The sequence below is a fragment of the Trichomycterus rosablanca genome, chromosome 1, assembly GCF_030014385.1.
Source record: "Trichomycterus rosablanca isolate fTriRos1 chromosome 1, fTriRos1.hap1, whole genome shotgun sequence".
Lineage (NCBI taxonomy): Eukaryota > Metazoa > Chordata > Actinopteri > Siluriformes > Trichomycteridae > Trichomycterus > Trichomycterus rosablanca.
The window spans coordinates 58425085-58448993 of NC_085988.1; the positions used below are offsets into that span (position 1 = coordinate 58425085).

Sequence of the window (23909 nt, forward strand, 5' to 3'; positions counted from 1 at the left end):
CATCTTCTAGACCTTCATCAGTGGTCACAGGACACTGCCCATGGACCACTGTTGGTTGGTTATTTGTGGTTGGTGGACTATTCTCAGTCCTCTGAGAACTCCAGCAGCTCTGCTGTGTCTGATCCACTCATACCCAGCAAAACACACACTAACACACCACCATGTCAGTGCTGAGAATGATCCACCACCTAAATAATACCTGCTCTTTAGTGGTCTTGGGAGAGTTTTATTATATTTTATGTTGACCGCCGTTTTATAAAAGCAATAAGCCACTCGAGACCCTGCGTTACTGCTATGATTTTATCATGAGGAAAGACGTTTTAGTCTTCTGGACAAAACAACCTTCCCCGTGATAAAATTGCAGTAACGCATGGTCTCTCGTGGCTTATTGCTTTATTTTACACCAACTATTGTCACATGCACCTTGCAATATGCTCCTGACACTTTTATTGATTTTCATTGTTTGTTCACGACACGTGCACTGCATTACATAGCTGGTCTATTCTTCTCAGAGCATCTTTCAAGCATAATGCAGGCTTTTTGTCTAAGGTTGGTTAAAGCACATGGTTTTTAAAAGTGATGTAGGCTTAAATGCACTAGGCTTAGATAGTACGCATTGAGGTTTTGGTATTAGGCTGTTTTTAGGCTTATCTTGACATTACTGAAGCAGTCAGTCTAATACAATAAGCCAAACTGCACCAATGAAGTTCGAGTCACCTCTACCAAACTGTCACACTGTATTTTTCTATTGTCTGTGTTACTAGTCGTATTAGCTGGCTGATATGATGAACATAATGAACAATGTTCCTCCAGGACCATGATGCAACATACACCGATCAGCCATAACATCAGCCATAAAACCACCTCCTTGTTTCTACACTCACTGTCCATTTTATCTGCTCCACTTACCATATAGAAGCACTTTGTAGTTCTACAATTACTGACTGTAGTCCATCTGTTTCTCTGCATGCTTTGTTAGCCCCCTTTCATGCTGTTCTTCAATGATCAGGACCCCACAGGACCACTACAGAGTAGGTATTATTTGGGTGGTGGGTCATTCTCAGCACTGCAAAGACACTGACTTGGTGGTGGTGTGTTAGTGTGTGTTGTGCTGGTATGAGTGGATCAGACACAGCAGCGCTGATGGAGTTTTTAAACACCTCACTGGTGTCCTGCCAACAGCACCCCTGGGCAGCGTCCTGTGACCACTGATGAAGGTCTAGAAGATGACCAACTCAAACAGCAATAGATGAGCGACCGTCTCTGACTTTACATCTACAAGGTGGACCAACTAGGTAGGAGTGTCTAATAGAGTGGACAGTGAGTGGACATGGTATTTAAAAACTCCAGCAGCATTGCTGTGTCTGATCCACTCATACCAGCACAACACACACTAACACACCACCACCATGTCAGTGTCACTGCAGTGCTGAGAATGATCCACGTCCCAAATAATACCTGCTCTGTTGTGGTCCTGTTGAAAAACAAGGTGAAAGCAGGCTAAAAAGATATGTAGTGAAATAGATGGACTATAGCCAATAATTGTAGAACTACAAAGTGCTTCTATATGGTAAATGGAGCTGATGAAATGGACAGTGAGTGTAGAAACAAGGAAATAAAGTCTACAAGATAGTTGTGAGGCCTACTGTGCTGTATGACAAAAAAGGGAGGTGACAGTGAGGTGACAGAAATGCTGTGCTTTTTATGAGGAAGTTTTGGAGACAAAGTTAGGGAGGCGAGACCAAAGGAGGGCCAAATAGGAGGTTTGAGGATGCAGTAACGGTTTAGGACAGAGGTCACTAACAGGCGGACCGCGGTCCGGGTCAGGACCCAGAAGCTGTCCCATACGGACCCGGACCTATAGCCAAAACAGAAAGTTATTATTTGAAACCTGACGGAGCGCTTCTATTTTAACCGGCGCAGCTTTTGTAGTCTTTACGGTAGCGGTTTAGCGGATGAGAACCAATCACGTGACACCACTCAGCCAATCAAGTCTGTGCATTCCAGCCGGTAAACACTGCGACTGCAGTGCAGACAGTTGAGAGAGTTAGAGGCGAGTTACATGTGAAAAGACGGTGGAAAGAAAAAGAAAGATAGCGAATGTAGAAAAAACGAAGGGAGAGATACAGACAACTGTGCAGGAGAAAGTTGAGAAAAAGACGAGTGAGACAGGAGACAAATGGCGCTCTCCAAAAAAGAAACGTGTACAGCGAAATTACAGCATTTAATCCGCGATGGACAGACTCATTTCTGTTCTTACTTCCCACTGGAGCACAATTAATTTTTATTTTCTCTTAATTTGATAAGAGAAAGGTTTTATAAGGTGGGGCGGTCCGGGTCCTCTCTGTGTATGCATGTTCTCCCCGTGTCCGCGTGGGTTTCCTTCGGTGCTCCGGTTTCCTCCCACAGTCCAAAAACATGCAAGTGAGGTGTATTGGAGATACTAAATTGTCCATGACTGTGTTCGATATAACCTTGTGACCTGATGAATCTTGTGTAATGAGTAACCACCGTTCCTGTCATGAATGTAACCAAAGTGTAAAACATGACGTTAAAATCCTAATAAATAAACAGACATTTGATTTGGCAGTTATTGATAACATGCAGATGTTGATACAAGATGTTGATACCCCACCACCACCAAGTTGCCACTGTTGGGTCCCTGAGCAAGGCCCTTAACACTCAATTGCTCATTGTGTTCCGCTCATTGTGTAAGTCGCTTTGGATAAAAGCGTCTGCTAAATGCTGAAAATGTAAATGTAAATATCAATATATTTACATTATATATATAAACTGTATATATATATATATATATATATATATACATTCCGGACCTTTGCTTCAAGAAATTTTCTCTAACTGGACCATTTTAAATTTTAGTTGAATACCCCTGGTTTAGGACATGGCAAGGTGTAAATGGGCAGGATTGATCCGCTGTGTCCACCTCTAACAGAAGTGGCCGAAAGAAGACGTTTCATGTAATCATTAACTATGCTTTTGACCCATGTTTGCATTGTGATCTGGATTGTTATCATGTGATGTCACCTTTCAAAGGTTCATTTAACATGCTGAAGTGTCAGACAACAGAAGCATGCTTAGGTGCTAAGTATGGAAATATTGGGCAAGATGGTACAAGAACGTGTTATCAGGAGCTAACAAAATGAAACGGTGAGAACAGCACAGAAAATTAAAATGTAGTGTCAGCTAGAGTGCAGTATAAATCTTTATAGTATTATATTACTAGTAAAAGAATGCTCCTGAATCAGGCGGCTGGACATCATCCAACTGGATGCCTACACATGATTGGCTGCATGTCTGTAGGGAGAAGAGGAAATGGCTGGAGTAGGGTTTCTTGTCGCTGGTGCATGTGCAGCCTCTACTGTCACCTCCACAAGGGGCAGCTGATCATGGGTGGCAGAGTGATGTGATAATAAATTTTTTGAAAACCCCACCCCTGGCAGGTGAAAAGAAGCGATTAGCTGTGAATGTGTAGGAGCATGACCGCCTCGACCCCCTCAATTGAGAGTAGGGGTGGTGGAAATTATGAGAAAGAGATAAGCTACAATTTGCCACGACTAAATCATTGGGTGATAAAACAATGCTTCTGAATGACTAATCAAGCTTTTTGTTTTTGTTGATTGTTGGTTTTGTTTGCCCACAATGCTTGAACAACCTAATGTTAAATTGCAGAACTGTAATAAAGGTCTTGCTGGTTTAGGGCTTGCTTACCATCCCTCTTATTAATTACACTTTTTAATTGTTTGGGAACTGAGGGAGTTAATAGTTGCAGTTTTGCAAGATACTAGATTTCAGCTGCTCAACAGTCTCTGATTCTCCTGGTCATGGGCCATGCATTTTTAATAGGAGACAGATGTGGACTGCAGGCAGGCCAGCCAAGCACATGCACTCTGCTTTCGAAGGCACAGGGTTATGGCGTGTAGGTCTCTCTAAAATCCCATGGTACGCCATGTTTCAATGGTATCTTCACACATTCAGGTCCAGAAGTGTGTTCCAGACAGTGGTGACATGTCTGAAATGAAGCTCGGAACCAATGTTTTAACGTCTGGATCTTTTTCACGGTGGACAATAAACAAACCATGCTTTCAGGTTAGCAGTATGTATTCTGACAGAGAGTCTAGATCAGGGGTGCCCAATACGTTGATTGCGATCTACCAGTCGATTGCACAGTACACGCTGGTAGATCACGCCTCATTCAAACAGCTCAACTTGATTTACATGAAATGTGGCCACTGTTTGTTTAATTTACACTTTGCTAATATAGCTACGACTCAGCCCGCCTACAGCACCGCTAGCTAATCTAGAAAGTTTTCATTCAGCCAGTTTGCTGACGGAGACATTTTAACCGTACAATTTGACATTCATATGAAGTCAAGGGCCTCTGCTGGAGAATTTTGGAACTTGCTGGATAAGGGGAAAATATTCAAACATATAAAAATGTGCTACATATTTGACTGCCACATATTTGACAGCATTTTTGAATTAACCTACTTGTGTGAATCAGCCTTTTTCAATATGAAAATAATTAAGTCTAAATCCACCTTTACTGATGAACACTTGGAAACTGCTTGAGAATTGGCATCAGCAGCTATTGTCCAGACTACATAAACCTGACTGAAACCATTCAGAGCAACTCATCAGAATAAGGTTAGTGTGATTTTTAGTCACTTGCCCTGTAAAGCTGAATATCAATATAGGAACTGAAGCGCATTTAAAAAAGCTACAAAGCCACATCACGTTTCTAGTTTTTTCTGATTAAGCTGATGGCAGGAGAAGAAACCACTTTACTTTGGGTCACAGAGTTTCAGGTTGCATTTCCAGATGCAGTGGTGGACTATGTTAACTGACAAAGTTTAACATATATTTATATAAAAATATGTAGTGCTTAAAAAAGATTATTACAACTGTGCTGTACACTAATGTGATTATTTGACCACAAAAATATTAATATATGTTCTGTATAGAATTACTTATTCATATAATATATATGTTTTTATATAACAAAGAAGAAATGGCAGAAAAAAGACAAAATATTAGACAAAAATCCAAATAAACATAATTGCTTAGCTGGCTCAGTTTTTACAAATCAGAGCAGTAACAGAGCAGAAAGATATTTTTAAATATATTGTTCATGAAAACCATGAAGAAAACATAATTACACCCTTGTGTTTAACAAACCACTCATTGAACAGAATTTGATAGAGCATAATCTGCATTATAATTTTGAAATATGGCATCAGGAATTAGTATTTACACCAAAATATCGTCTCATTTGTTGGCTACTCTAAAACCCTGCAAAACAATTATTGGGTTTTTTCACCAGATCAATGACTAAGCTGTTATGGAGGCTGCAGTGCATTTTGCAGATTTGCAGCCAACATCATTGCTTAAAATATAATTTTTCCTTTCCATAATTTAGTGTTTTGCCTCAAATTATGCAGCTTACAATTAGCAAACAATACATATAAAATTGTACCTATAAATAATCATATACCTTAATTAAATTTGTATGATGTAACACCACTATTTTAATGGGCCCACCTTCCATAGAGACTGTCAGGTTACAGTTATGTCCATCTGTCTTGCCATTATGGCTAATTTGTCTGTCTTCACCTCATTGAGCATTAATTTAGTCCAGGTGGTGGACTTTCTTTTTAATTGGCAGTTGTAGCCTAGCGGTTAAGGTACTGGACTAGTAATCGAAAGGTCACTGGTTCAAGCCCCACCACTGCCAGGTTGCCACTGTTGGGCCCCTGAGCAAGGCCCTTAACCCACAATTGCTTAGACTACTGTAGGTCGCTTTGGATCAAATGTAATGTCAAAAATTTAAAATGTAAATGGTATAAATGATTTCTTCCCCACAGAGTTGCTGGTATCTCTGTTGCCAACCTGGTCTTTCTTTCCTCTTTGAGACCATAATGGTGGTGACTTGGTTTGGTCCAGTTTTTGGTCAACGTGAAAGTCATCATTCTTTATCTTCTTTCAAGGGAATTCACTGTGTTGCTGTGATTTTTTGGCTGATGGTGGCTGTCCCACACTTCTTATAACTGCCCCCAGATTTTACTGAGGTCCCTCTCTATATTATTTTTTGTGAGAACTTGGTTGCCACATGCAGATGGATTGTGCAGCTGACTCTATTGTGCCAACCACTTTTTGTTTTGATTTTGTCTGCTACAGGCTGCAGATTCTTTTCTTACTTTCTTACTTTTATTTTGACCACCCGTTATCTTTTGTGAAAAGCTTTGTGGCTTTTAGCCACAGTATTTTTCCTCCTTGTTTAAGCATTCTGCACATTGGATTCATTATTTAAATATAGCAGGTATGGGGCTACACCTGTCACATCAGTGGTGATGTAATAACACAAATCAGTGATCAGTGGTGATGCAATAACACAAAACAGAAAACTGAATCAACAACAGAATGATTTTAAAAGAATCAAGAGTTCAAGAAATCCCAGAAATGGTTTTGTAGAAAGGTTTTGTCAGAAGTATTGTGCTAAAATATATTATCTTCACTGTCCAAATTTAAATAGCTGTTAGAGGAAGTGTCTTCCAAGGTTCTACCATTTATTATACACAACGGTTTACACACTTTTCAGCCTGGACTATAAATGATTAATCAACCTGTTCAGTAAATGCAATGAATTAATGTTTTGGCAGTTGTTATGAGTTTTTGTAGAATTTATCTGTATTATTATGTCTTGATGGAAGATTGGATTAAATAATATTAATAATTTATACAGTGGTACTCTGAAACTCGACATCAATTGGTTCTGGGAGTGGTGTTGAGTTTAAAATGTGTTGATTTTCAAGGTATTTTTCCCAAAAGGATGTATGGGAAACCTGTTAATGCATGGTCCCATAGAACTGCATATATTTTAGGCTAATTTAAAATAATGGGGTTGTTTTTGACCCTTATACACTAAAAATAACACAAATATAATATAATAACACTAAAATACAATTGAAAAACAGTTACAAATTAACAAAAAATACAATAAAATCTGCACTTTACCTTTACTTCTTTATTGTTTCCTTATGCTTCCTAATCATGGAGATTCTTGATCTTGGAATACCGTATTCCTTAGCAAGTTCAATAAGGGTGCAGAGTGTGCCGGTGCACAAAGCTTACTGTGACTTATTGTACTAAAACAACAATTTCATTAGTGGAGAGAACTTATGAGCAGTAATAATTAAGAGAGGTTTAGTGTTCCTGTGTCGTTCTTTTAATACATTAAGCCACTTATAAGTTTTTTGTAGACTCTCTCAGAAAAGCTGATTCTTACAATTTCTCAGAACCCCAAGCTATAATACAAGTTTAAAAGTGAAACAGGAGAAAAATCCAGATAAACACAGATATATGTGGAGCTTTCAGAGTGAATTTGACTGTTACTCCACACAAATGCAGATTTGTCTCATATTCGCACTTTGATGATGTTTTACCGCAAAGCGGCAGTCACACACACAGTGAGTTTAAGGGTACAAACTTCTCGACCAAGGACGTCAAGTTTCAAGGATTTTGAGTTAAAGGGGATGTCCAGTTACAAGTCTCTTAGGTAACTGTACATTCATCTAGTTTGTGTTTGGTAATATATGCTGTCTTCTCTTGTCTGCTCTTCTCTAGCTCAGCGTACGATGTGCAGCTCCGTCAGAAGGTAGCCATTAAGAAGCTGTCTCGGCCGTTTCAGTCTCTCATCCACAGTAGACGCTCTTATAGAGAACTTCGACTGCTCAAACACATGAAGCATGAGAATGTGAGTTAGTTCCACAACACAACTATTTACCTAACACATGGCGTGGACAAAATAACAGAAACATGTACTTGTATATTAAGAAACTGATGGGGAATAAGGCCATCATGGTCCTAAATGGTTTTGGTGGATTGTAGGAACCTCTGGATCTACTTCACACTTTGCTGTAAGCCTAAGAAGGAGCCACTGAAAGTGTCAAACAACTCAAATACAAACCGCATTTCGAGAAAAGTTGGGACATTTTGTGAACACAATAAAAAGAAGAGTCTGGAATTTGTTAATTCTCTTGAATCTTTATTTAACTGACAAAAGTAGAAAGAAAAGATTTCCAATGTTTTCACTGATCACCTTAATTGTACTTTGTAAATATAAACACATTTAACCTACAACACACTCCAAAAGGTTGGAACAGAGGTGTGTGTGTGTGTGTGTGTTCCATCACCTTTCCTATTAATTTGACTTTTTAATGGTTTGATACTAGACTTCTGATGCTCAAACGTCTGTGGTTGCTTTTATCTGATTCTCCACTTCATGCTGCACCATACATTTTCAATAGGAGACTGATCTGGACTGCAAGCAGGCTAGTCAAGCACACACATTCTGTGTCTACAAAGCCACACTGTGGTAGTGTGCAAACATTGAGGTCTGTGATCGTTTTGCCTTACTCATATGAAAGTCACCCATGCCATGGGCAGTGATGTACACCCATACCATGATAGATGTTGGCTTTTGCATCTTTTTTATATCTCTTTATTAATAGACTAGAAGGTCCATCTCATCTTCGGCACAGAGAACTTGTCGGATGTTTTTCCAGAAAAACAAGCTGAATTGTGGATTCATTGTGGACCACAGCACACTTTCCACTGTCGTTCGGACCATCTGAGATGAGTTTGGCCCCAAAGAACTCAGAGGCGTTTCTGCATAGACTTAATGTCTGTCTTTCTCTTTGTGTAATAGAGTTTCAGGTTGCATTTCCTGATGCAGTGGTGAACTGTCTTAAGTGACAATGGTTTTCTGAAGTACTCCTGAGCCCATGTGGCTATGATTATCACAGTAGCATGGTGGTTTCTTATGCAGTCTGGTCTGAGAGCTCAAAGGTCATGCGCATTCAACAGTAGTTTCTGGCTTTGTCCTGCAAAGACTGAGATCTCTCCAGATTTCCTAATTTTTTTTTACAATACTAGTAACAGTATGATGATGATGAAACACTAAATTATTTGAAGTCTTGCTATGTTCTTTTTCAACTGATTGGCAATTTTCTTCTGAAGTTTGGCACAGTGTTTAGCCATGATCAGTTATTTCTCTTACCTATTACCAATTCACCTGCTTATATAAATACATCGACCAGGCATAACATTATGACCACTGACAAGTGAAGTGAATAACACTGATTATCTCTTCATCATGGCACCTGTTAGTGGGTGGGATATATTAACCTCAAAGTTGATGTGTTAGAAGCAGGAAAATGTACAAGTGTAAGAAGAGAATCTCCAAAACTGCAGCTGTTGTGGGGTGTTCCCAGTAAGCAGTGGTCAGTATCTATCAAAAGTCATCCAAGGAAGGAACAGTGGTAAACTGGCGACAGGGTCATGGGCGACCAAGGCTCATTGATGCATGTGCGGAGCATGTGTGGTTCAAGCTACTGTAGCTCAAATTGCTGAAGAAGTTAATGCTGGTTCTAATAGAAAGATGTCATAATACACAGTGCATAACAGTTTGTTGTGTATTGGGCAACACAATATTAGGACGTAATGTTATGCCTGATCAGTGTATACTATAAACTTTATACTCTTAATTTTGTCTCTGTTCCAACTTTTTTTGAAGGTGTCAAATTCTAATTGTGTTTATATTTACAAAATACAATGATCTTGATCAGTGAAAACAGAATTAACAAATCACTGATTCTTCTTTTTATCACATTTTACAAATTGTCCCAACTTTTCTGAGAATGGGGATTTAGTAAAAAGAGATTCAATACAGAAAGAATACAAAATAGTGCCTGTAATAAACAGTGCAATATTTCTAAACTGCCACAAACTGTCATATTGGGTATTTTTACCAAACATTTTTTATAAAGCTGATCATACAAATGTTATAATGTAAACATGCTTCTCTAATCAAACTAATAATAAACAACATATTTCTGTTAGTTATGCTGTGTAATTATTACAATAACCATTGTGTTTGTGTTTGTGTGTCTTGTAGGTTATTGGGTTGTTAGATGTTTTCTCTCCTGCATCGTCACTTGAAGAATTTAATGAGGTGTAAGTATTGTACATGACAGTTTGTATTTCATAACAATTGTACATGTCACAATCAGGGATATATTAATAAAATGGAATAAAAAGAGGAATCTGTGATTTGTTAATTCTCTTGAATCTTTATTTAACTGATGAAGGTAGAAAGCATAGAACTCCAATGATTTCAGTGATCAGCTTCATTGTATTTTGTAAATAGAAACACATTCACAATTTGCCTGCAACACACTGCAAAAAAGTTAGGACGGGTGGAAGGGTGACTACAAATCAAGTCCTACCCTAAACTGCCTGAGTCTCAGCAGCTGCCTTTTAAAGTCTTGTACCAATTTCACATTAATAATGGTTTTAGAATAAGCTGTTTAACAAGCACATATGGGCGTGATATTCTGGTGTCCACATGCATTTTGACTTTTAGTGTATATTTACAGTGATGTCTTTAGTGTATATTTACAGTGATGTCTTTAGTGTATATTTACAGTGATGTCTTTAGTGTATATTTACAGTGATGTCTTTAGTGTATATTTACATTTACAGTGATGTCTTTAGTGCATATTTACAGTGATGTCTTTAGTGCATATTTACAGTGATGTTACCTGTTGAAGTCATGCATTGTCTCCAACTGTCTTTCCAGCTACTTTGTAACTCATCTGATGGGAGCGGACTTGAACAACATAGTAAAGTTTCAGCGTCTTTCAGATGAGCATGTGCAGTTTCTCATTTATCAGTTGCTCCGGGGCCTTAAGGTATGAACAAAATAAACATTTATTTACACTCTTTAAGTAAAAAGAGAATTTGGGAAGGGGGGTGAGGGAAGGAACTCATCTCTCTCCTTAACATTGTTCCTACAACATCTACACTGCGCAGCAGTTAAACATACTAGCCCACCAGTGCTGATATCTCAAGCTTCAAATCTTGAGTTGCTGTTGGTTGTCTGGGTGCCTACATGGACAAGATTGGCTATGTCCACTGGAAAGTGGGGCAAAAGTGCTGCTGCAATTACATCCTCTGCTGGCTGATCGATGGCACCTGCACAGAGGCGGGGCTCTCCATAATGTGATGCTAATCTTGATACTAATAAGTGAAAATAAGCTTTGAAACTGCTTGTGTTGGAGGGGGCATGTGTTAGGTACAGCCCTTCTAGATCAGGGTAGGGGTCTGCAGGAGTAGTGGAGAGATACAACTGGGTAATTGGAAATTACTAGACTGTGAGAAAAGGGAAAAATGCATGAATAGAAATTTAAAAAAATATATAGATAATGCATAAGTAGAATGTGAAAAAACATCTATAATCCCACTTCTTTCTTCTTGTTTCCAAACAGTACATTCATTCAGCTGGTCTCATACACAGAGTAAGTCTCTTTTATATTATCTTATTTTTTTCACTTCCTAAATATTCACAAACCAGGAGCAGTTACAGTTCAAAGTTTATAAATAATGCACTTGTCTTGAAATATTAATGATTTCTGCAACGAAATCACATTGAAACACATACATAACGGGCATACTGGGTATAAAACGTTCATACACTAACTTGATTCAATAGTGTAGAAAGTTATAGGGGAGCTCAGGTAATGCAGTGATCTATTACCAATCTGGATTTTATGGGTAATGTTAATGACCAGCGGGGCGTTTACTGACATGATTGGCTGTGTCTGAGTGTCTGAGGGGGGATGACCAAAGCCAAGCGATTGGTGCCCTGTCTAGATTGTTCCTGCCTTGCACCCAGTGTTTTCTAGTCGAACCAGACTCCACAACCCTGACCAGGATAAAGCAGTTGATGAAAATGAAATACATATGACATGACATTATTGGATGTATGACTGTCTGTGCCCATTTAAAAGAATTAGTTTGACTGCACGTATTCCAAAGTACATTAGTCGACATTTTACAGCATTAAGCAGATGCTTTTATTCAAAGTATTGAAAGTTGTACTGTACACATGTTTATGTATAAATGACAAATAAAGGCAAAAAAGGAGCAGAACAGATGCAGCCCTCATGCAGTGTGGATTCGTCTGTAGGAATCTGTTCAAAGGGGCGTGGTCACACCACCTCTGGAGGCAGCTTGCCCGTCCAGAGTGGGTACTCTATGATGGCCAAAGGGCACCACAACACTAAGTTCCTTAAAAAAATATTTTTAAAAAGGCATCTATTTAAGACCGTGGAATACCGGCCTCGCAGAGTGTACAGGATCACTGAGACATGGACATCATATCATACAAAACCAATGAACCAGCAATCAAAAGCCCAACGACAGTGGTATTTTAAAGGATCTCCCAGCTACAGTGCATTACTGCTAATAAGAGAAAGAGACTTTCTGAATAAAGAGACCGCCACAGAGAGTCATTTGCATCTACATGTCCCATGCCATCTATAAATGGCAAAACAAATAGACATGACTGGACATGATCTGAGCCCCCTAACAATCTCCCTGTCAGGAGGGTCTATTACAGTGTGTTTACATTTTTTCAGTCACAGAAACAAAAAACGGCAGACAATGACAAGTGTATTTGATTGTGAAAATTTGGTTGTATGCGCACATATTTGCAATGCCTGATTTTCTGAATGCAGTACTGCAGTGCTGTCTTCCAGTTGTGTGCAAAAGTTTGCAACCCCCAAGAACAGATTTGGCATTTAGTGTGTTATGAAATGCAATGCAATGTAGAGGATGCAAATTTTTGCAATTATTTGTAAATATGATGTTATTGCATTCTGTTTTAGAGCACTTTTAAATGCACTTCTGTCATAATTGAGGTTGGAGGCAAAATTGTGCAATAATTTTTTATAGGTATAATACATCTATAATGCATAAAAATACTGTTTACTTTATGTTTCTTTTTTCAGACAACACTGCTACAATACAGTATGTTTTTGTCTATTCTTTTAGGATTTAAAGCCAAGTAATGTAGCCGTTAATGAAGATTGTGAACTCAGGGTAAGAAATTTACCATATCATTGCTAATGTTTGTTATAGATGCCCGAGATAGTTTAATTATTTTGGGATACAATCCAAATAAATATTGCAACATATTCATTCTTAAGGCACTGACTGCATAAGCAAGATTTTATTATTTTATCTTAGTCATTTGCTAATGTTTTCAGATCCTGGACTTCGGATTGGCCAGGCAAACAGATGATGAGATGACAGGGTACGTGGCGACTCGCTGGTACAGAGCACCTGAAATCATGCTCAACTGGATGCACTACAATCAAACAGGTTAGAAAGCTCAAAATAATTACTGCTGGTCTGTATGACCTAACAACATGATTAAAGCATTGGGATCTCAATAACCACTTTTAATTTGCTTCAGCTGTTATGTGTTATAAAACACCATCTAAAGATGATTTCTAAGTGTGCTGTAAGCATGGTGAAAACTAAGGAGCTGTCAGAGATGGGATAATTTCATTGCACCAAAAGAGCAATGGGTATAAGAAGATAATAAGAGAACTTTCATTTTCATTTTCACTTCATGGCTGGACTCCAGAATGCACAGGACTTTTGACCAAGAAGCTGAGGAAGAGTCAGTTAGAATACCCCAGAACAATTTGGATTTCTATGGAGTGACAAATCAAAATTGGACCTGTTTGTTCTTGGATCAAGAGGAATAGTCCCCACATGGTGAAGCACACCCCATGTTCCACCATTCTAACCAATTAGCAATATCTGTGTATAATATAGCCTATAATGTTGTGATGATTGTAATCAAATCTTGATTTTTCAGCCATGTCTTGCTGATTGATTGGTATTGTGTTATCTGTTCTCTTTTTCAGTGGATATATGGTCTGTGGGATGCATTATGGGTGAGCTTATCAAAGGCAAGGTATTGTTTCCAGGCAATGACTGTATCCTTTATCTACCAAGGACTAAAGTGTTTTTAAAAGAGCTGATTTCTTATTAAGAGCACTATATGGCCAAAAGTATGTAGACTGCTGACACTGAGTTTGTTGGACATCCCATTTTAAATCCATGGGCATTAGAATGGCTAACACTACTCTTCTGAGAGAGCTTACTGCAAAGCTTTAAGTGGTTACGTTCAGTTAAAAGGGCATTTTTAAGGCCAGGCACTGATGTTGGACGATAATGCCTGGCTTGCAATACACATTCCAGTTGATCCCAAAGGTGTTCATTAGGGTTTGGAACAGGGGTCTGTGCGGGCCTTTGGAGTACCTCTCTTTTTATTAACCTTGCTTTGGTAACATGGGAAGAAACATGCTGGCACAGTGAAAACCCTTCCTATTATTTATATGTACTTAAATATATGTATATAATTGATCTTATATACTTGTTAGCAATAATTCTGGCTAAAACACATGTTTGATAATTACCAGTGGTGTTTACATAATTGTGGCCATATAGTGCACATTTTAACTGTATGATAGTACTTTTTTGTAATTCAGAGGATTGGTTTCTGCTGGGAACTATGGATATTTACCGATCAGGCATAATATTATGACCACATTCTTAATATTGTGTTGGTCCCCCTTTTGCTGCCCCATATGCAACAAACTGTAATGCACTGTGTATTCTGACACCTTTCTATCAGAACCAGCATTAACTTCTTCAGCAATCTGAGCTACAGTAGCTCATCTGTTGAATCAGACCACACGGACCAGCCTTCACTCCCCACCTTGCATCAGTGAGCCTATGCCGCCCATGACCTTGTCACCGGTTTACCACTGTTCCTTCCTTGGACCACACTTTTGATAGATACTGACCACTGCAGAATGAGAACTCACCACAAGAGCTGATGTTTAGGAGATTCTCTGACCCAGTTGGGTAGCCATCACAATGTGGCCCTTGTCAAACTTGCTCAAATCCTTACGCTTGTCCATTTTTCCTGCTTCTAACACATCAACTTTGAGGATAAAATGTTCGCTTGCTGCCTAATATATCCCACCCACTAACAGGTGCCGTGATGAAGAGATAATCAGTGTTATTCACTTCACCATCACTTCGTCATAATGTTTTGCCTAGTCGGAATAATAAATTTCCGTGGAATTAATTTAAAAAACTTACATTTCAGTAAGGCTTGTTGCTCTTTCTTACAAAACAGGCAGGTAGATTCTCAAGTGCTTGATTACAATTCAGTATTCTTTCTTTAACTTTGCCTCTTCAGATATAGATCAGCTGAAAAGAATTATGGAGGTGGTTGGCACTCCAACCCCTGACCTACTGAAGAAGATCTCATCAGAGCATGTAAGACTGGTCACAAGTTTATTTATAATCTGACAGATTTACCAAGAACCATCTTCCATCTTTAAGCTGAAGAATAAAGACTGGTTTAAAGAGCACATACAATTTTGCAGATTGTTTTATTGCTTGGTAAATTTTCTTAGAGTTCTATGTAATAATGGGATGTTAACTCCATCTCCAGCCTACTAATGTGGATATTTCTTTGTCGTTCTCAAATTATCGACATTTAATTGACTTTTTTTTCTTGGTCCAGGCACAGAAATACATTCAGTCCCTTCCCTATATGCCCCAGCAGGATCTGGGGAAGATATTTAGAGCAGCCAATCCTCAAGGTGAGACTCATCATCAATTTACTTTATTACTTTGTAGCATTTTCCTCATCATCGGGAGTTTGTAGTATGGCGCACACCAATCAAAGGTGTTTATTAGTTAAATCATAAAGAACAGTGCAGTTCCCCTCCAGGCACATTCATCTCTGATGTTGTATAAGCTTGTTTTATGTAGCTTGAGGGTGGCATGTGTTCACTTAACATTTCCAGACTGGAAGATGATTTTTAGTAGAGAACAGTGTTTAATGGCTGCAGAGCATGTCTGATTAAATTCTCAAATAGATTTTCAAGCAAGAGTGTTGGCACTGCAAACTAGAAGTGACCAATTGATATGCATTGGTGTATTGAATGGATTTTGATTGGTTGCTATGGTATAAAAGCAAATCTATCTATCTATCTATCTATCTATCTATCTATCTATCTATCTATCTATCTATCTATCTATCTATCTATCTATCTATCTAAAAATTACTCGCTTAAAGAATTTATTGGATAATTAAGCTGCCGTGACCCTCTGCAAAGAAATATTTTGCTAATATCTTTGTGTACTTATGCAAATGTGTCTATCCAGTGATGCCAGTGAATTAGATTTGAGCTGCCTGTCTGAACTGAATTAGGAGATTTTGTTGATTTGAGAACATTTAATATGTTATACTATACACTAACGGGCTAAAAAATATGTGGACACTCCTGCTAATTATTGAGTTCATCTGCTGCTAACTGGTGTATAAAATCAATGATCTGCTTTCAACTTTATGGCAACAATTTGGGGAAAACTCTTTCCTGTTACCATGACTGTGTTGTTGTGCACAAAACAAGGTCCATGAAGCCATGATGTGATGACCTTAACTCTAATGAATACCTTTGGGAATGGAACACTTATTTGTGAGCCAGTCCTTCTCATCCAACATCAGTTTCTTGCAGATGATTATTGGCAGAAATTACCACAGAAACACCACAAAATTACCTCTAAATATTGCTGAAAGCCCAGGAGAGTGGAGGCTGTTATAGCCACACAAGTGGAGCTAACTCTATATTAATACCCATGGTTTTTAAATTGGATATTCAACAAACTCAGGGTCAGGTGTCCACATTTTTTGTCCATGCACGTGTATACTTTCGTATGTCTTTTTGTCTTATTTAAAATTAACCCCTCTCTTGTCTCTCTGTATTTTGCTCAGCGGTGGATCTGTTGAAGAAAATGCTGGTGTTAGACTGCGACAGGCGTATCTCCGCCACTGAGGCCCTGTCCCACCCTTATTTTTCCCAGTATCACGATCCTGAAGATGAGCCTGAGGCAACACTGTATGACCAGACCTTAGAGAGCAAGGACCGCACCCTGGAGGAGTGGAAGGGTCTGTGTTTAAAATTAAAAAACATTGCTTTATAACGTCTTACCATAGCTTTGTCATTAGGACTTAAAAATGCAATATTAAAAAATGGTCATAAAGTGAAAATGTCTTGACCTAGACCTGGATATGTATTCATAAACTGTGATGGAAATGAATGTAAAAAGATAGTTATTTCATTTTGGAGTAACTAGTTAGTAAAAGAGATGAAAGCCTGGTTTAAGGAGTGATTATATTGGGTGCATCCTGTTTCATGAATGCCCTCTCTTTGTTTTCTGAGCTTGGTTTCTTTTTTTTTTGGTCTTATAATCCTTGCTTTGACGACGCAAGGAAAGGTAGCCACGAAAGGCAACAAAGACAGAGGAATCAATGCTGAGCATAATTGTAAAATTATATGCCCTCCCAAGTGACTTATTGAATCATTATTAAAAACAGCCCTGTTAACATTTACTCGTTCACTTTCTTAACCGTGTATCCAATCAGGGTCGTGGGGGGAGGTGCTGGAGCCTATTCCAGCTTTTCAATGGGTGCAAGGCACACAGTAACACCCTGGACGGGGAGCCAGTCTATCGCAGGGCAGACACACATGCACACACACATACACACACACACACACACACTCATTCACCTTTAGGGCAATTCAGTGTCTCCAATTCACCTGACTGCACGTTTTTGGACTGTGGGAGGGAAAACAGAGATCCCGGAGGAAACCCACGCAGACACGGGGAGAACATGCAAACTCCACATAGAAAGGACCCGGAGCACCCCATCTGGGGATCGAACCCAGGACCTTCTTGCTGTGAGGTGACAGTGCTAGCCACCGTGCCGCCCCTTGTTAACATTTAATAAACATGAAATCAAGTTAAATAAATTGGAATTGGATCTGAAAGCACTTTTGTTTGGTCCTGCCATTGCTCCTCCACGTGAGAGTGGGGTGGAGAATTTACTACATTATAGGCTACATCACAAGCTAGGATTCAAGACCTCCATGTAGGATAAAACAGCATATCTGTTAAAACCTCCTAGTTCTTTTATTCCACTGAGCACATATTGAAAAATGAGATGTCCTTTAAGATAGCCAACTATGATTGGTTTAGAATCCCAGGTTATGGGATAAAGGATGTTGGAGCTAGAAATCTAAGTGGAATCAGTAGGTCTTTTGGGAAACACCCGTTGTCTTTGGTATTAATTCCTGCATTTCCTAGACAGTTTTTAAATTGATATGTCTCACTAGATATGTAGTAAGTAACAGTAAAATTATTGTCTTACTGTCTTATCCATTGGCGATCAAACAATTTGATAAAATTATAAATATAATATTTATGTTAAATAAAGCACCTCTTGTAACTCCTGGGAAATGTCTACCCTGTGCACCTCTTGTAGTATGCAATGCAGTTTTTACAAAGCTGTATAATATTAGGCCTAGCCAAACATGACAAGTTTTATTTTAAAATACTTTACTGGTCAGTAACTAAAGACGTTTGTTTTTTATACCCTCCCATACTCTTTCCACAGAGCTGGTGTTTCAGGAGGTGAACAGTTTTAAAGCACCTGTCACCAACACAGACAGTCTCCAGGCAGAGCAGTAAAGGACAGCAAAGAAAGCAGCTTTCAAACAGCAAGTCTAGCCAGCTACCCAACAAGAAGGATTCTCTTGATTCTGTCTGTGTGTTTACTCAAGACCGAGAAGTTGTAGCACTGAACGCTTATTAGATGTGACAATGATGCATTCCTTAAGAATTAAACCATGGCCAGACCAGACACTTACCCTTTGCCTTGCTTTTGTGAAATGTGTCAGATTAAGACCATGAAATTGAAATAAAAAATTGATGTTATTACTTAAGTAAATCCAATTTTACATGCAGCAGTAACATGCGCTTACCCATTACCTCTAAGATCTAGGTTTTTAATTTCAGCATTGCTATTGGCCAGTCAAACATCTGCACGAATGTCATTGGCTATGTCTATAGGAAAACCGAAGCAGTTTAGCCACTGGGAGGTGTACTTGTCAGTGTGCTCTCAGTGCTGGTCCAAAGCTCAAATAAAAATAGGAGGGTTGCATCAGCTCATGCGCAGCCCATGTAAAAACGGTGGCAAATTTGTTATGGAGACCAGATCCGCTGCGGTGACCCGTAAACATGGAACCAGCCAAAAGAAGAAAAAATAATTGGTAGTTCATTGTCAGTCTGCATTGGTTGAATGAGTTGCTGTTAGCAAGCAAATCAACTTGACTTACAAAAATAATAATAACAACCGAACCATACAAGACATTTACTCTCCGTATTGACATTTAAGGGCTCTACATGGTGCATGATGGTTTTGGTTCAGTGGCAACTTTAGTGAAGCTTAAATTTATGGTACATCTGTTTAGCCAGTCAGGCACCTGCTTCGCCAACAAAAGATGTGAATTGACATAATCAAGTCCTTAAAAGTTCAACAGACATACTAGCAGCAAGAAGAAAGGCATTGGGTTGGCATGTTGCAAAAGATAATGGACATGATAAAAAGGATGTAAACATCATACAGTCTGGTGTGGCCACTGTTTAATTTCTTGTGTGAATTTCTTGTGTGTATGTGTGTGTGGTGTTGTATCTACGTATTCTCCTGGATGCTGGAAGCTAATGTGTTTCTATTCTCTAGAACATATTCAGACTTACATATGCAACTGTTAGAGGGAGCATGATTTGTTTTTGTAGCTGGTACAGGATAGTTGTAAGTTGGCAATCAAACCATGGAAAGAAGACAAGGATCAGTCTGGAATCTAAAACATGTTTACAGAAAAAGAATGTCTGAGTTGTACAGTGGCTGCACCAAACAATGGAAACACTAGATAAATAGTGAATTAACTGTAAACAAATGAGTTTTTTTATGTCAATTTAGGATCAGTTTGTCACTGGGCACATGAATAAATACACTGTAAATAGTGTATTGCACACTCACTCATCTAAGAACGAGATTGTAAGACATTGTAGGACTAGCTTCCAATACGTGTAACATCCACCACCTGTCTTAATTTGTTTATAATCAACACCTTGATTGAATGTTTTCATTAACAACTGTGACTGATTGTAAATGCCATGGATCGAAAGGGTGGCATAAATACAACAAGAACATCATATATGTAGTATCATAGTAAAGCATGGTGGTGGTAACATCATGTTATGGGCATGTTTTTTGGCTTTAGTGGCAACTGTCTAGGACGGCTGAGATAAATAATTGGTCCATATTGGTGCATCTTTGCTAGAAAGACTGAACTGGAAAGAAGGCAAGACAATGACCCACAGCACACTGCCAACCAATAGAGGGTGAAGAAAAATTATGTGCTTAGGTTGTCCAGTCATAGGCCCTTGTGGTAAGACGTCTAAATTACTGTACATCACTGTTCCCCAACCAACCTGGCACAACTTGAAACAGTTTGTGAAAAGAAATGAAATTTAGGGCAGTTGTAGCCTAGTGGTTAAGGTACTGGACTAGTAATCGAAAGGCCGCTGGTTCAAGCCCCACCACTGCCAGGTTGCCACTGATTGGCCCTTGAGCATGGCCCTTAACACTCAATTGCTTAGATTGTATACTGTGAGTCGCTTTGGATAAAAGCGTCTGCTAAATGCTAAAAATGTAAATGATTCCAAAATGCCAAATTGATTAAGACCACCGACTGTGGAAGCTGAGATCTAGGTGTGAATCTATTAGCCGTCCGGGTGTTTACACAGACACGATTGTCTATGACTGTGGAATAGATAGCCAAAATCATACTATGGATTGACACCCTGTCCATGGTATTTTTGCCTTGTGTCTAGGATCAAGACCATGATAAAGCTGTGATGAAAATGAAATGAAACTCCTGACTGCAATTGATAAAATCTCAAATAGTGACAATTTATATGGATAAGAAGCTGGCAAATTAATACTTTTTAAAGGGCACTGGCAAATCAAATGTTTTTAAAATACATCTCAAATGAATGATTGTCCGGCATTGTAAAATTATATGAATAGTTTAAACAGCCAAAACTGAAAAGTGATATGTAATGCAGGACAGCAGAAATATGCTAATAATTAGTCTTAGGTCATTTTATACTCTATCAAACCTCTGTTGCATGTTCCCAACCGATCTTTAACTTCTTAATGTGTAACAGTATTCATCCCGGTGTGGTAAACCAAAGGCAAAAGAAGACATGACTACACATACAGCTATTGTATTATCTTGTGTTTCCATCCTTTTGTCAACTTTCTGCATTTAACTATTTCCAACAAATATATTCAGCATGTTGACTACAAAAATACTGTATCTCACAATTCAAAACAATCCATCTAGAAATAATCGTCTTATAATACTAAGAGCTTACATGTAGTACCTCAAAGACTTTGTGTTTAAAAATGATCAGATTTAAAAGTGGAGGGTGGCTGTGTTGTGTTTTCATGTGTTATTTTATTACTGACTAAATGAAAGAGGAAGTAGCAGGCTTGCTGGGAGTTATTTAGTTTACATAGTAAGGAATGGATATTTTGGTGTTTTAATAGCTTAAAAATAAAGACACAAAGTGCTACATATCCACAGGTGGTCTACACTGCACTGCACTGGTTTACACATGTACACTCTGTCATTATAATGAAGTAATTACAATTTGATTACCTTATTGTGTTCTTAAACAAATCTGTTTACAATTGTTTAGTTTTCTATTATTTCTGTATTTTTCTTTTTTTAAAGAATGAAGTGTTGTTGAGTTTATGATATTACAGTCCATTTGGCATTCTGTGTTTCTGTGTTGGGCCTAATATCCTCTATTGAGGAATGTTTACATTAAAATGTGTTTTTCTCATATGTTTTATATATTATTAATCAGTACTTGAACTTGTTTCACTAGATTTGCTTTATGTTGGTTTGTATTATGCTGAATGCATTTTGAATTATTTTTTTTGTTGGGTGGGGGTGTCATATTTTAACTTTATATTTGCCTCTTACCCAGTAATGCCTAGTTCACACTACATGATTTTTGCCCAGATTTTCGCTCGCCGACTGGCCTCAATCGCTATGTGTGAACTACTCAACAACTCGATCTGAGTGGTTCGCCGTTGACTGAGGAGAGATATCTAGCATGTTGAATATCTGGATCAGTCGGTTGCGACTGGCAATGAGTGTGGTGAGGGGGATAATATAGTTTCTATCAGAATACATTGGCACACACAAGCTTTACAATATTTGTGAACTTATCATCCATGCCAAACCATAATACCAACACTGCATTACAAAAATATTTATTAACTTCCAACCAGTTGGTGATAGATCGTGTAGTGTGAAACCCCCTATCACCGATCAGTCGTGTAGTGTGAAAGCCACACCGACTTGAAAGACTCCCGATTACAAGAGATCCAGTCGTGTAGTGTGAAAGCCACACCGACTTGAAAGACTCCCAATTACAAGAGATCCAGTCGTGTAGTGTGAACTGTACAGCGACCTGACTATTTGGAAAGTCATGTAGTGTGAACTTGGCATAAGCTGGTGTGGCATATCAGTACGAGCCACTGAGTTCTGGGAATTGAATCCCAGGTTAGGTTCACAATACAGAAGGAGCATGGTGTTAAATGAACCTAGCCTAAGGGGGATACATATCAGTGCACCCTTGGTGCCAGTACCAAGCCCAGTTAAATAGGAGGGTTGTGTCAGAAAGGGCATCTGGAGTAAAAACTATGCCGATTCAAAAATATGCAGATGAATAATCTGCTGTGACGACCCCTAATAAGAGCAGCCAGAAGTAATAATTCATTTGTTTGCCTGTGCTTTGTTGGTAGAGAATATTCATATTTTATAGCTTTGTAGATGTGTAGCATCCTTATGTTTTGTGATTTTTTTATGTAGCCAAGATGGAAACACCATTTTTAAGAATGTAATAAAACAGGAATCTGATTTGTTCATTCTCTTGAACATTTATTTAAATAACTGATAATAAGTTAAAAAGAAATGATTTTTAAACTGTGGCTGGATAACTTTGATTGTATTTTATGTATATAAACACATTTTGAATTTGTTGCCTGCAACACATTAGAAAAAAATAAGAGTGAAAAGTTTATAAAATATTCAAGTTGCACTGTTTTAGAACATTCCACAATAAGCAGGTTAACTGCTAATACATTAGGGGGTCATGACTGGATGTAAAACAGGATCCATCTGTGTTCACAAGCAAAGATGGGTTATCCCTCCACTTTTTATGACAAATGTCATAAAAGAATGGTCAGTTTGTTCAAAAAGAACATTTCTCAAAGTAACATAGCAAATAATATAGGTTTTTGCCATCTACCATACAAAGTAAAGATTCATGGAATTCAGAGAAATCTTAGTTTGTGTAGGGCAAGGCTGGAAACCTCTGTTGAACATTAATGAACATTGCCTGGCCAAAAAAAGGTCACCACCTGGCTTTAACTATGCAAATAGGTAAAAGCATCCCATTGGATAATTACTGCATGGGTGATTATGTTGCAGCTGGCAACAAGTTATTTAACCCTAACTGATGCAGTGAGTAGCTTCTCATTTGTTAAACAACCATGTTGAAAGACACATCCTGTGGTCGTGGAAAAGATGTTAATCTGTTTCAGAAGGGTCAAATTATTGGCATGCATCAAGCAGAGAAAACATCTAAGGAGATTGCTGAAACTACTAAAATCGGGTTAAGAACTGTCCAACGCATTATTAAAAAGTGGAAGGACAGTGGGGAAACATCATCTTCCAGGAAGGAATGTGGTCGGAAAAAAATCTTGAATGATCGTGATCGGCGATCACCTAAACGTTTGGTGAAATCAAATCATAGAAAAACTCCAGTAGAACTCAGGGAGATGTTTAATAGTGAAAGTAAGAGCATTTACACACACACAATGCGAAGGGTACTCAAGGCATTAGGACTAAACAGCTGTGTAGCCTTAAGAAAACCACTTGTCAGTGAGGCTAACCAGCAAAAACGGCTTCAATTTGCTAGGGAGCATAAAGATTGGACTCTGGAGCAATGGAAGAAGGTCATGTGGT

At 38.5% G+C, this 23909-nt stretch overlaps 1 protein-coding gene across 1 annotated transcript in view; it reads left to right on the forward strand.

Moving 5' to 3' along the window:
• The window catches only part of mapk11 (mitogen-activated protein kinase 11), a 36014-nt gene extending 13215 nt beyond the window's left edge, over window positions 1-22799 (forward strand). Inside the window, exons 2-12 of the mRNA XM_062994688.1 lie at window positions 7642-7771; window positions 9974-10032; window positions 10658-10769; window positions 11346-11375; window positions 12913-12960; window positions 13128-13242; window positions 13797-13868; window positions 15143-15222; window positions 15473-15551; window positions 16730-16903; window positions 18413-22799. Of these exons, the coding sequence (XP_062850758.1) occupies window positions 7642-7771; window positions 9974-10032; window positions 10658-10769; window positions 11346-11375; window positions 12913-12960; window positions 13128-13242; window positions 13797-13868; window positions 15143-15222; window positions 15473-15551; window positions 16730-16903; window positions 18413-18486 (973 nt within the window). The 3' untranslated portion in view covers window positions 18487-22799. The remainder of the gene's footprint in view (window positions 1-7641; window positions 7772-9973; window positions 10033-10657; window positions 10770-11345; window positions 11376-12912; window positions 12961-13127; window positions 13243-13796; window positions 13869-15142; window positions 15223-15472; window positions 15552-16729; window positions 16904-18412) is intronic.
• The last annotated feature ends 1110 nt before the right edge of the window (window positions 22800-23909 follow it).